The sequence below is a fragment of the Pteropus alecto genome, unplaced genomic scaffold, assembly GCF_000325575.1.
Source record: "Pteropus alecto unplaced genomic scaffold, ASM32557v1 scaffold102, whole genome shotgun sequence".
NCBI lineage: Eukaryota > Metazoa > Chordata > Mammalia > Chiroptera > Pteropodidae > Pteropus > Pteropus alecto.
The window spans coordinates 1,761,932-1,773,302 of record NW_006432224.1 but is presented as its reverse complement, the minus strand read 5'-3'; the positions used below and the strand labels follow the sequence as shown (position 1 = coordinate 1,773,302).

Here is an 11,371-nt window from a genome sequence, read left to right as displayed (position 1 = left end):
GGCCGTCTTCCTCGGCGTGCGGCGCTGTGTGCGGAGCGGCGGCAGCCATGGCCCCGCGGGTCTGGCGTCGGCGGGCGCTGGAGCGGTGTCTGGGCGCGGTCCGCAAAGCCACCGGCCGGCCGGAGAGCTTCCTCTCGTAAGTGCGCAGGGCCGGGGCTCGGGTTCGGCCCCGGTGTCTGGCGGGCGGGGGCTGCGGGCCCCCGTCGCATCCTGGAGGAGGGGGAAGGTAAAGGGAAGCGCCGATCTCTTTTCCCCAGATTTCAGCTCGTTTCCGCGCCGGTAGCTGATCACAAGTTTAAAAATTGTTGAAAGCTGTGCAGTGCGGATCTCCCGATCGCGTGCTCCTGAAATCATACTAAACTCAGTTATTAACGCCCGGAGCGCTTCTTCGCACGTAGGACTGCCTTTCATCTCCCTTCCCAGCACAAACGCTTTGTATTTTGTTGTCGAACTTAAAGTCCGATCTATGAAAATGTGCTTCTCAGATTGCTATTTCGAGCCCGATCTCTCCCTTGAGCGCTAGGCCCACAGCAACCACAGCCGTGGACTCTCAGCATCTCAGATTTAAGATGCCGAGAATGGACCGTTGGTTCCGTTCACCCCCGCAGCCCTGCACTCTGCCCTCCCTGAAATCCTTTCCCGTGCTCCATCCCCATCTGCCATCCCTGCCTCGGTAAATGGCACCTCTGTCCTTAACAGTTTTTCAGACGGTCGACTAAGCTGCTTTACGTCTTGCTTTTTCTCAGTTCTACGTCTTATGCATTCGCGCATCCTGTCAATTCTGTCTCCAAACTACATCCCGAATTCCACTGCTTCTCTGTCCACTCGTCAGCCCCCTATTGTCTTTCCTTTTCCTCCATAAGCCACCTTTCCAAAGCGTAAGTTCCCTCATTGTGCTCCTCCACCTAACACCTTCTGATGGCTCCTTTTTACGTTTAACATGGCAGACTCACCGCGGAGCCCTGTGCGATGCGGCTCCCACCTTCCTCCCTAACCTTACCTTTTCCTCCCCCGCGCTCCAGCCATGCTGGCCTTTCTGTCCGTCAGACTCGCCCAGCTCATTTCCATCTTTGGAAATTTGTTCTTGCTGTCTCCTCTGCCCGGAACACGTTTCCAGAACTTTGTAAGACTGTCTCTTTACGTACAGGTCTCATCTCAGATGTCACAGTCTCTGAGAGGTATTCTCTGTCTTCTCTAGCCAAACCAAGTGCAGACCGTTGGCTGTTGGAATGAATAGAGTGGCATATGATATAGCAGTGCTGAGAACTTGAGGCTAAGATTCACGATATAACTCTAGGCAGATAGATCTGTAACAGTTTCCCTGCCCAAAATCCGTACAGCAGGTTGACACATCCTTAGCTGACACTCATATTATGGGAGCCGATCAGCGGGATTGTTCGCTCTTGGGGAACAGGATCTATAGTCAAAACGGACATTTCATTCAGATTTGGCTTTGCACAGAGTTGGGCTTTTTTCCCCCCTTAAGTTCAGACTGCCGTGCAATCGTTACCCGTTATCATAAATCTCCGTCAACTTCCTCCCCTGCCCCCTCGATAGGGTTCAAGATCAACTGGCATCGGACTTCATTTCTTTAACGAAAGCACTTTATGACTTCAATAAAGCCCTAGAGCATGGCGGTGTCCGCGGGAGTCCCTTACGGAAACTGGTGATAGACAATTTCGATGATGAGCAGATTTGGCAGCAACTGGAAATGCAGAATGAGCCAGTTTTACGATTCTTCGAGAATGCAGTCGGCGACACCATCGAAGACGGAGACATCAGTCTTCTCCCCGAGAACGAAGAGCGGGAATGTGAAGAGGGCGACTCAGAGATGGAGGCCGATGGCCAGGAGGACCTAGAACAGGATGAGGAGGAGGAAGCGCCAGGCCCGAGTGGCGATGATGCCGACGATGACGAGACGGCCCGACGCTCCAGCGAATCCGGTCTGAGGAAAAGCCTGGTTTTCAGCGATGAGGATTCCGACCTTGACTTTGATATCAGCAAATTGGAACAGCAGAGCAGGGTGCAAAACAGAGTGCCTAGGAAACCGAGAGAAAAGTCCGTAGTAGATGATCAATTCTTCAAACTGTCGGAGATGGAGACGTTTTTAGAAACCATGGAAAAGGAGGAGGAGCAAAGAGGTGACGCCGAGGAGGACGAGATCGATTTTTTCGAAGACGTCGGCTCTGGCGAAGATGAGGGAGGACTATTCGGAAGCGAGAAACTTAAGGTACGGTTCTGGAAGCGGAGAGAAAGAGCACTTCTCCGCTTCCTCAAACTAGTTTTGTTCTGTTTCTCAAGAAGGGGTTTCACATGCCTCAGAACTCCCCAGGGCATCAGCGAAATATTTCAATCAGTTGAAAAAAATCAACTGGAAAAATTAAAACGCTGTCATTCCTCATCATAAAACACGCGTAGCTTAAGCCCTGTGATCGCGTGTCAGATTCCGAATTTTCTCTCAAACGTGTATTTTCAATAAGCACTAGAAACAGTGGGGAAAGGAAGGCGTTCGCATATTTAGGCTGGGGCGTTTTGGAAATCATGTGGTTAGAAGGTTTAGAGCTAAATAGCGCACTCTCTTCTCGGTGATAAACGCATCCATACTTCCGTTCGTCTGGGCTGGCAGTTCTCTGGTTTTCTGATAGTGTTAACAGTTGGCTAGTTTCCCTGTGTAATACACACACACACGAGCGTGATCGAATGCATTTTTCTATCCTTAATTAAAGCTTTTAAAAGTCGTTTTGTTTTAGTCAGGTAAAAGTTCCAGAAACCTGCAATACAAAGATTTCTTTGACCCAGTCGAAAGTGATGAAGACGGAGCAGGTGTTCATGACGATAAGCTGAGTTCAGACGAAGCGGAAGAAGTCGCTGAAGAAGGAGAAGGAGACATTTCCGAAACGTGAGTCTTCTGACTGACTCATCCTTTATGTGGTAGGCGGGAGCTGCCCAGTCACATCTGTGTCCTCGTAGTTGTCAGATACATTTGTCCTAAGAAGTTAGGTTCCCTTAGGTGAAATAGTAGATTCTCAAAGATGACCTGGTCTTAAGATGAGAGAAGGTCTCTCAATTTGAAGACTTGTAGAGACCACCCACTGATAAATCACCGGCGGTAGTAATCAAACCTTTATTACAGGAAACTGATTTGATTGTTTTTCTGCCAGTAAAAATACCCTATTGGTATTTTTGTGGGATAGGTTCGTATGGATGAAGAATTTATTTTCTTTGCGTTGGACACTTTGTTCTGTTTCACCTAAACGTCTTTCTGTTCCTTAGTAACTGAATGCTGTTAGAAATTCTGAATATTTAGTTGCATTTGTTATACAGAAGAAAGCTTTAATGACTAGACAGTCAGTTTGTTTTCTCATGGAAGGTGGCGTTTTTCCATTCATAAGCGTTTTTGTGTTACAGGGATGAAGGCGATGACCTTGAACAAAGCGAAGACGGTGGGCAACGTAAAGAAACCGTGAAAAGAGTGACTTTCGCTTTGCCAGATGACGAAGAAGAAGATTCAGATGTCTTCACTGTACAGAAAGAGTCCGATGAAGTTAAATCCTCTTTTGAAAAGAGACAGGAAAAGGTACCAAATGGGCATTTAAGGAATTTTTTATGCAGAGGGATAAAAATCTGAAATAGCACAGTCCAAGACCAGCCCCGAGAACAGCAAACTGGACCTCGTTGTCTTGACTCAGGATCAGGAAATCTATTTAATCCTCGGTCGTAAGAGATTAAGGAGAAAAACCTTATGGTCACCTCCGTATGTATCAAAAAGACCCTTGATGCAATCAAATGTTCATTCCTAATTTTCTTCACTCCTACCGAAATACAGATACATCTAGGCAAAAGGCGCCATCGTGCTTCTTGGTATAATTTTCGAAACATCCCTTTCAAATCAAGAATGAGACAAAATGTCCATTCTCACCATCACTGCTGTTACTTACCGTTCTTGTCTGAGTGTTAGCCAGCGCAGCTCCAAAGGAAAAACATGGGAAAACCCGAAACGCAAGCGTTAGCGTTTGCAGAGGGTCCCGGGAAAACCAAGCAGACGAACTGAAAAGCAGTTGGGAAAAATAAGTGAGTTCACTACGGGAGCCGAAGAGGCCGGCGCCGTGCTCGCTCTCGGCCACTGCAGAGCTTGTCCTTAGAAGTTAGAGACCCTTCGAATTGGGAGTGGAGCCAGGCAGCAGGCGCCACCAGATACTAATGTAATCAAATCGCTGCTGAATCTCAGATGCTCTAATAGTTAAAATCGAGAGTGGCTTGTGAATAGATAGGTCCTTTGCCTACAGCAGAGCCCAGAAATATACCTGAATGCTTCTGGGGGAGTTCGGTGTGTTATGAATACGGCGTTTCACGTCCTTGGGGAAAAGAGGCCATCGGCAGCTCCTCCGCCACCTCGGGTGACGGGAAAGGCAGTCACCGTCGGCACAATAAAAGGTGGCAAGGACAACAGAATTGCGTTGAGGAACAATCCATTTTAAACATATTAGTTGCTTTTACGCAACTCTGCATCTGATTTTGTTGTCTCAACATGTGATAACGTTTTGTCTTTCTCAGATGAATGAAAAAATTGCGTCTTTAGAAAAAGAGTTGTTGGAAAAAAAACCTTGGCAGCTTCAAGGGGAAGTGACAGCACAGAAGCGACCGGAAAACAGCCTCCTGGAGGAGACGCTGCACTTCGATCTCGCGCCCGCCCCCGCGCTCGGCCTGCCGCTCCAGGCCACGGACACACTTGGGGGACATTTCTTCCCCCCCAGCTCTTTATTTTAAAAACCTGCCAATAGAAAAGAGTTGAAAGAACGGCACGGCGAACACGCGTGTGCCACTCGGCTGGGCCACCGTTCATTCCCGTGTCGCCGTGTTTGCGTTCTTTCCCCTGTGCACGTGTGCGACTGTGTGTGCACTCCCCGCCCCGAATCATTTGAAACTAAGTTGCCGACGTCACGACACTTCACACCCAAGTACTTTTACGCGTCCCGTCTAAAAACTAGGACGTTTTCCTGTACAGCCAACGCCATGAATCCGCCAGGAGGCTGATGGCACCTCATGCACAGGTTTCTGCGCGGGTCCGTTTACAATGGCTGCTGTCACTGTCCGCGCTGCGTACCCTGCGAAGTCCAGCCAGAGACTCGTCACCGCATCCACTTCGTTCCTGTGCCCATTAAATCAAAATGCATTTCCTTTCCGTTCAGTGCGAGAGAGGATAGGCGAGAGGGGAGGGTCCCGAGGTGCTGGGGTACGTGTCGGCGTGCGCTCCCATGGGCGCTCCAGCACCAGGCTAGTTCAGACAGATGGGTGACCCGTCCCCCCACTGTCTGATTCGGGAGGTGCGGGCTGGGGTCTGTGAATTCACGTTTCTAGTAAGTTCCCGGGCGTCGACGCTGCTGGTCCAAGGGGCACCCGTGAGAAGCGCAGGTCTGGTTTTGTCTGCCTAACACGTGCACGTCTCGTTTCCGTTAGCGCCTGTGATCACAGAGGAAACCACGCTTCAACTCGAAGACATCATTAAGCAGAGGATAAGAGATCAGGTCAGTAAGAATGGAATTTAACTGGAAATTCACCGAAATTGGTAGAAATACTATGCGAATGTCCTGGGAGTAGGAATAATACTGTTTTCTTAGAAGCTTTGTATCAGTTTTTCATTCGAAAGCCTTAAATTTATGCTAAAGGTATCCTCAGATTTTGTCGTGTGAGGCTCTGTCCTTCACGTGTACCCGGGAAGACGGGCGTCACGCAGAGGACAAAGGGGTGGCCAGAGCCATCGCCAGTCTCCCTCATGCCTTGCTGACCCGTCGGGTGGTGCGGGATGGAGCCGTCGGAGGAGGCATTTGTGGTGACTGGTGTCTGACTCGACATCGTCACACATGGGACCCGTGGTCCAGGCACAGTATCTGGTGTGGCAAATGAGGGTCTTTTGTTATTTCAAATGTTAAAAACCTAGCAGAGAGTTTTTGTTTCAGAATTGGTTTTATTTTGTCAACGCAGAATAAAACGTGGACGTACGACCACAGCAAGGGTTGGCTTTACAACGTGTATGTTTTTGGTACAATTTGCTTCCTCAGGATTGGTATTCCAGAGGAACATTCCTGAATGAGCCTAGAAAGAAGCGACACGTTGTGTTCATCCATGTTCGCCCGTCTTTCGTGTTTCAGGCTTGGGACGACGTCGTCCGTAAGGAGAAACCTAAAGAGGATGCGTATGAATATAAAAAGCGCTTAACGCTGGACCACGAGAAGAGCAAACTGAGCCTTGCTGAAATTTACGAACAGGAATACATCAAACTCAGCCAGGTGAGGCGGTCACCGAGGCAGCGGGGCGGAGCGCCGCCCTGGGGTGCCGCCGTGATGGCCGAAACGCTCGGGACACAAGTCCCGCTCTGGGGTCACCGCGTCTCAGTGTGAGGCTCTGGGGTCACCGCATCTCAGTGTGAGGCTCTGGGGTCACCGCGTCTCAGTGTGAGGCGGCGAGCTGGGACCAGCGGGGCTGTAGTGGTGCCACTGCAGTTAGCCACTGGTCGCCTGAACTGTCACAGCTAGTTATGAACTTTCCAGCAGTTATTCTAGTGCTGCAATTTTAAAATCATTTCTCATTTATGTTTTTGAACTTACTGATCTGTTTTATAAGATTATCTGTGAATTCATTCAGACTTCCGGGTCTGGTAGGTTTTTGTTTTTCGCATTTTTGTCTCTTTAGAGTCTTAAAAAATATCTCTGGTTAAATAGGACGAAGTCATTTCTAAAAATATTATATTCTCAATGTAATCATCGTGGATTACTCCTTTGCACTGGACTCGTTAGCGACGCGGTCAGTGTGTGCTTGGGGATGACCAGACAGTTTTACTCTGCAAAAGCCCTTTAGGATCCCCCCAAGGTTTCGTCAATTAGTGCCACTTGGACAGCAAGAGCGATTATCGCCCTTGACGCTGCCGTGAAGTTGAAAGGCTGGGAGGTCGGAGTAAAACCCTTTCTGGCGTCTGCGACCCACGGTGGCAGTCGAAGGGACGTGGGCACATCCCCAGGTGCTCATCGAGCATCACCTGGGTACTTCGAGGAGAGCCAGTACGGACGGAAAGCAGTCGGTAACAGAGTTAAAGGCGAAACAGGTGGCAGGCTGCCTGCCAGCTCTGTAAACGTGAGATTTCTCTATTCCACGGGTGTCCACATCCAGGTCACAAGGTGTTGAGTATGCACTCAACGTAGGCTGATACTGGACCCGTTCCACTAGGAGTCAGTCTGGGGCGACCAGTGTTTCCCGACGTTTGGCGTCCACGCTAGAGGTCATGGGCAGGACGACGGGGAACAGCACGTGGGTGACCCTCTACTCTGGGTTGTCTGTGTAATGTGTGTTCAGGAAAAGGCTGTGTACCACGTGTACGATTTCACAGGCGTTTTTACCTGGGATGAGGCAAAACACTATATTAGAATAAAAAAAAAGCGTCAGTTAAGTTAAAATAGTTAGAAGCGGTAGCCAGTGCTTGGATGGGGCTGGAAGGCGGGCTCTGGTGACGGACAGTGGGGGCGGACCCGGGTGCCTCTCTGGCCTCGGGTCCCGGGGGCCGTCACTTCCCAGTTTTGTTTCTGTCTTAACGGAAGATTCAAGAGTAAACAGCCAGGCTCGGCCTTTCAGACAAGCGTTGGGACAGGGAGATGGAAAAGCGTAAAGGAGGCTTTTTGTTAGTACAATAAAAACTGCTGATTTTTTCCAATTTGATTTCATCAGAATGATCTTTAAGAAATTACGTATTAACTAAAACAAAAAGGGCCCCGTAACGCGAGTGGACGTTTGGCCAATTTTGCTGAGTCTTCATTAGCGCCTTCGTTCTGTTTTTTGTTACTGAGGCGAGATCGATAGTACAAAATTAACCGTTTTCGAGTGAATGATTCGGGCGCTGAGCACACGCACAGTGCTGTGCAGCTGCTGCCGTCCCCCGAAGGTGGCTCCCCGCCCCCCGCCCGTCCCCATTAAGCAGTTGCTCTCCACCCCTTCCGCACCCCGGGCCCTGACGCCCACCGGGCTCGGATTTACCTGCTCCAGGTATTTCCCGTGAATGGAATCCACAGCATGGGACCTTTCGTGTCTCGCTCTGGGTAGCGTAACGTCTTCCAGACCGTGACACGCGTCGGCATTTCATCTCTCTCATGGCTGAGTGACATACGTTGTGTGTAGATGGCACAGTTCGTTTACTCATCAGCAGTTGACAAGCTTCAGGGCCACGCGTGCCCTTCGGCTGCTGGGAACAGTGCCGCCGTGAGCTGCGCGCACGCGTACGTGCTGGGGTGCCTGACGCCTCTCGGGAGCAGGGCTGCGTGTGCAGTGCCGGCGTGTCCGGTGGCCCTGGCCCCTCAAGGCCCTGCGGGACACTTGTGCTGTGGCCCACCGGCGATACGCAGGGGCCCCGACTCCCAGCCTCGCCGGCTCTCGCCATCTCCCTTGTGGAGTGAGGCCCCCTGGTGGGAACAGCTGGCTCCTGGCAGCAGGGAATTGAGGTGCAGGTTCGGATGTGGGCGGTGGCGGCCGCCGCAGCACCCAGAATGCACCGCGCGCTGCTGCTTCGGGCGGGGCTGGCGCCATCGTCATCGCGGAGTCCCCACGTTGATTCTGCCCCGGATGTCCCCCTGGGGCAGGGGCCGTGAAGGGGGAGGGCGGGCCACCCTGCTGGCCTGGCCGGGTGCTTTGTCCTGGGATGTGTGTTAAGCCGCACAGTCTGATGATGCCGAACTTTCGTCCTAAGCAAAAAACGGTCGAAGAGGAAAACCCGGAGCACGTGGAAATTCAGAAGATGATGGATTCCCTCTTCCTGAAGCTGGACGCCCTCTCCCACTTCCACTTCACGCCCAGACCGGTACGTTGGCGCCCCGGGCGCAGACAGCGCCGGCGTGACCTTGACTCTGACTCGGAGCTTCTGTGCGGCTGCCTTTCCCCGACGCGTCCCGCCCGCTGGAGCCCCACGGGCTTCCGCGCTGTCACAGAGCGCAGGGTTCTCTGCTTTCTCCGGGCCGAACGGTATCCCGTTGTGTGCGTGTGTGTGTGTGTGCACGTATGTGCGTTTGCGCGTGTGCATGTGTGTGCGTGTATGTGCGTGTGTGCATGTGTGTGTGCGCATGTGCGTTTGCGCGTGTGCATGTGTGTGCGTGTATGTGCGTGTGTGCATGTGTGTGTGCACGCATGTGCGTTTGCGTGTGTGTGCACGTGTGCGCACGCATGTCACAGCTCCAGTCACCTGCCAGTGGGAACACAGTTTGCTTCCGTGTCTCGGCCACTGTGAACGCCGCAGAGGCGCAGCTGTCTCTGAGTCCCGGGGCCACAGCTTCTCTGCGGGTGGACAGACCCCCTGGCTGGGACCTCTGCTAGGTGCCCCTGCGAGGACGAACTCGGCCCACAACCGTCACCCATCGGTCCCCTGGGAAGGGCCGACCTGCGTTAGCAGCATCTCAATGCCATCAGCGCCTGCTACGGGCACCGATTAAGATGTTAAGTCTTAACCCACGGAACATGGAGGCGGCTCTGACTGGTTGTGCAGACGAGGGGGCAGGGCTCAGGGGACGGCAGGCTCGGGACCCACCTCTGGGCCACGCTCTGCACCGCAGGCGGCTCCCTGGTTCCCCGCCCGCCTGGCTCCCCGCGGCTTGGCTCAGCCCAGCTTCTTGTCCTGCTCACCGCCGTCTGTGGAGCCACCAGCCCTGCCCGTGCCGTCCCCCTTGCTCCTCGGCGTCTGTCGTGTTGGGATGGGACGAGCCGGACGGGTCTGGAGCTCAGAAGCCTGGGTGTGCCCTCTGCCTGGCCCAGCTGAAACTCGGGCACGGGGCTCCACGTCCCGTCTGGCAGGTGATCTCCAAGACGCCTTCTGTCCCTGCGACTGGGGTACTGCGTCTTCCCTAACAGACAGTGAGCTTTCGTCACCTACTTCTCTGTTCGTGCTCCATCGAAGTGTCATTTCCACGACGGGAACCGTCTTTAGTCACAGGGAGAAAATATGTTTGCAGAAACCAGCGGATCACGTTAAAGCGTGGTGCGGGGAGAGTGTGCGTACGTGGCGGGGGCCCATAGTTCAGCGGATGAAGGGACGGGTGTCTGTGTCGGACCTTGGAGAAGCGAGTGGTCCCAGGGTGGCGTGGAGACAGGCCGGGCCCGAGAAGACTCGGGGACCACGCGGTCGCCAGCTTGCCTGTTCCAGGCCACATACCTCACGCTGCAAGAACCTTCGTAAAGCATTTTAGAAATTATACTTTAGTAGTTTCCAGTTCAGATGTTTTACGTCGGGACTGCTTCCGGCTTCCTGTTGAATGTGCCGTCTCTTCCAGCCTGTTCCAGATATTAAAGTTGTGTCAAACCTGCCGGCCGTGACCATGGAGGAGGTGGCCCCAGTGAGTGCGAGTGACGCAGCGCTCCTGGCCCCAGAGGAGGTCAAGGTGAGGGGCCGTGTGGGGACGCCACGTGTCTGCGTGTCGCTGTGCACAGCCAGGTCCCCGCTTAATGGAGTTTTCCTTGAGTTCGTAGTTTTTATTGTACCTCTAAGTGTAATCGGACTGATAGCGTCACGTAACATTCAGACGCCAGTCTTCTCTATTCGAGTATTTTCATGAATTATGGTGAAGGCGGTTGGTAAGTGTCCAGGGTTAGGATGTCGCCGTAATCCGGATTGAACACCAGCAGCGCTAGGTGTAGCTGTGAGGCTTAAACGCTCTGCATGTGTAGTTCGCATGCTAGTGCCCTTTCTCCCGCACGTCCCCCCACGCTGCACCCAGGTAACATGACGGAGCAGGGACCAGGGCACAGAGCCCGGGTCCCGGGGGTGCCGCACGCGCCTCATGCCGCAGGCCCTCCGAGCAAAGGCGGGCGCTCACGCTCAGTCACCGCGGCTTCTGCCCGGGCCTTCCCGGCTCCTTGTCCTTCTCTCTTGCTGAGCCACGCCCACCCCCACCCCCGCGGGTGACAGCCCTGGCAGCTCGGCTGGCATCTGAGGAGAAGAGAGGAAGTCGATCCTCACTGGGTGGACCCCGTCCATCCCTGGGAACCCTGCGTCAGCCCCGTGGCCTCCGCTCAGGCTCAGCCTCACGCGTGGCCTGAAGCCCAGGCCGGCGCCCGGGCGCTGTGGGGGTCTCGCTCTGGCAGAGTGGGGGGATGGGGGTGGCTTGCCCCCCGGCCTCCCGGCCGCCCCGTGAAGTGCTGTGGGCCCCAGAGCATCACTCGTCTGCTCCGTCCGCGACTTTGAGGTCGGAGCCGAGGTGCCGGTGCGGGTTAGGGTCACTGTCGGCCACAGACGCGCTGCCCCGGCCACGTCCCGTGGCCTCGCTCCGTCCCGGTTCTCTGGCGGGTCGGGCTGACCGGTGCGCTGGTGGCCGTGTCTTAACAGGAGAAGAATAAAGCCGGAGAC

At 53.6% G+C, this 11,371-nt stretch overlaps 1 protein-coding gene across 1 annotated transcript in view; it reads left to right on the top strand.

Moving 5' to 3' along the window:
* The first annotated feature begins 6 nt into the window (after positions 1-6).
* Positions 7-11,371, top strand: part of MPHOSPH10 (M-phase phosphoprotein 10) — a 12,124-nt gene continuing 759 nt past the window's right edge. Inside the window, 10 exon segments of the mRNA XM_006907082.2 lie at positions 7-136; positions 1,558-2,230; positions 2,751-2,899; positions 3,409-3,577; positions 4,555-4,702; positions 5,458-5,525; positions 6,150-6,287; positions 8,729-8,839; positions 10,299-10,406; positions 11,351-11,370. Of these exon segments, the coding sequence (XP_006907144.1) occupies positions 48-136; positions 1,558-2,230; positions 2,751-2,899; positions 3,409-3,577; positions 4,555-4,702; positions 5,458-5,525; positions 6,150-6,287; positions 8,729-8,839; positions 10,299-10,406; positions 11,351-11,370 (1,673 nt within the window). The 5' untranslated portion in view covers positions 7-47.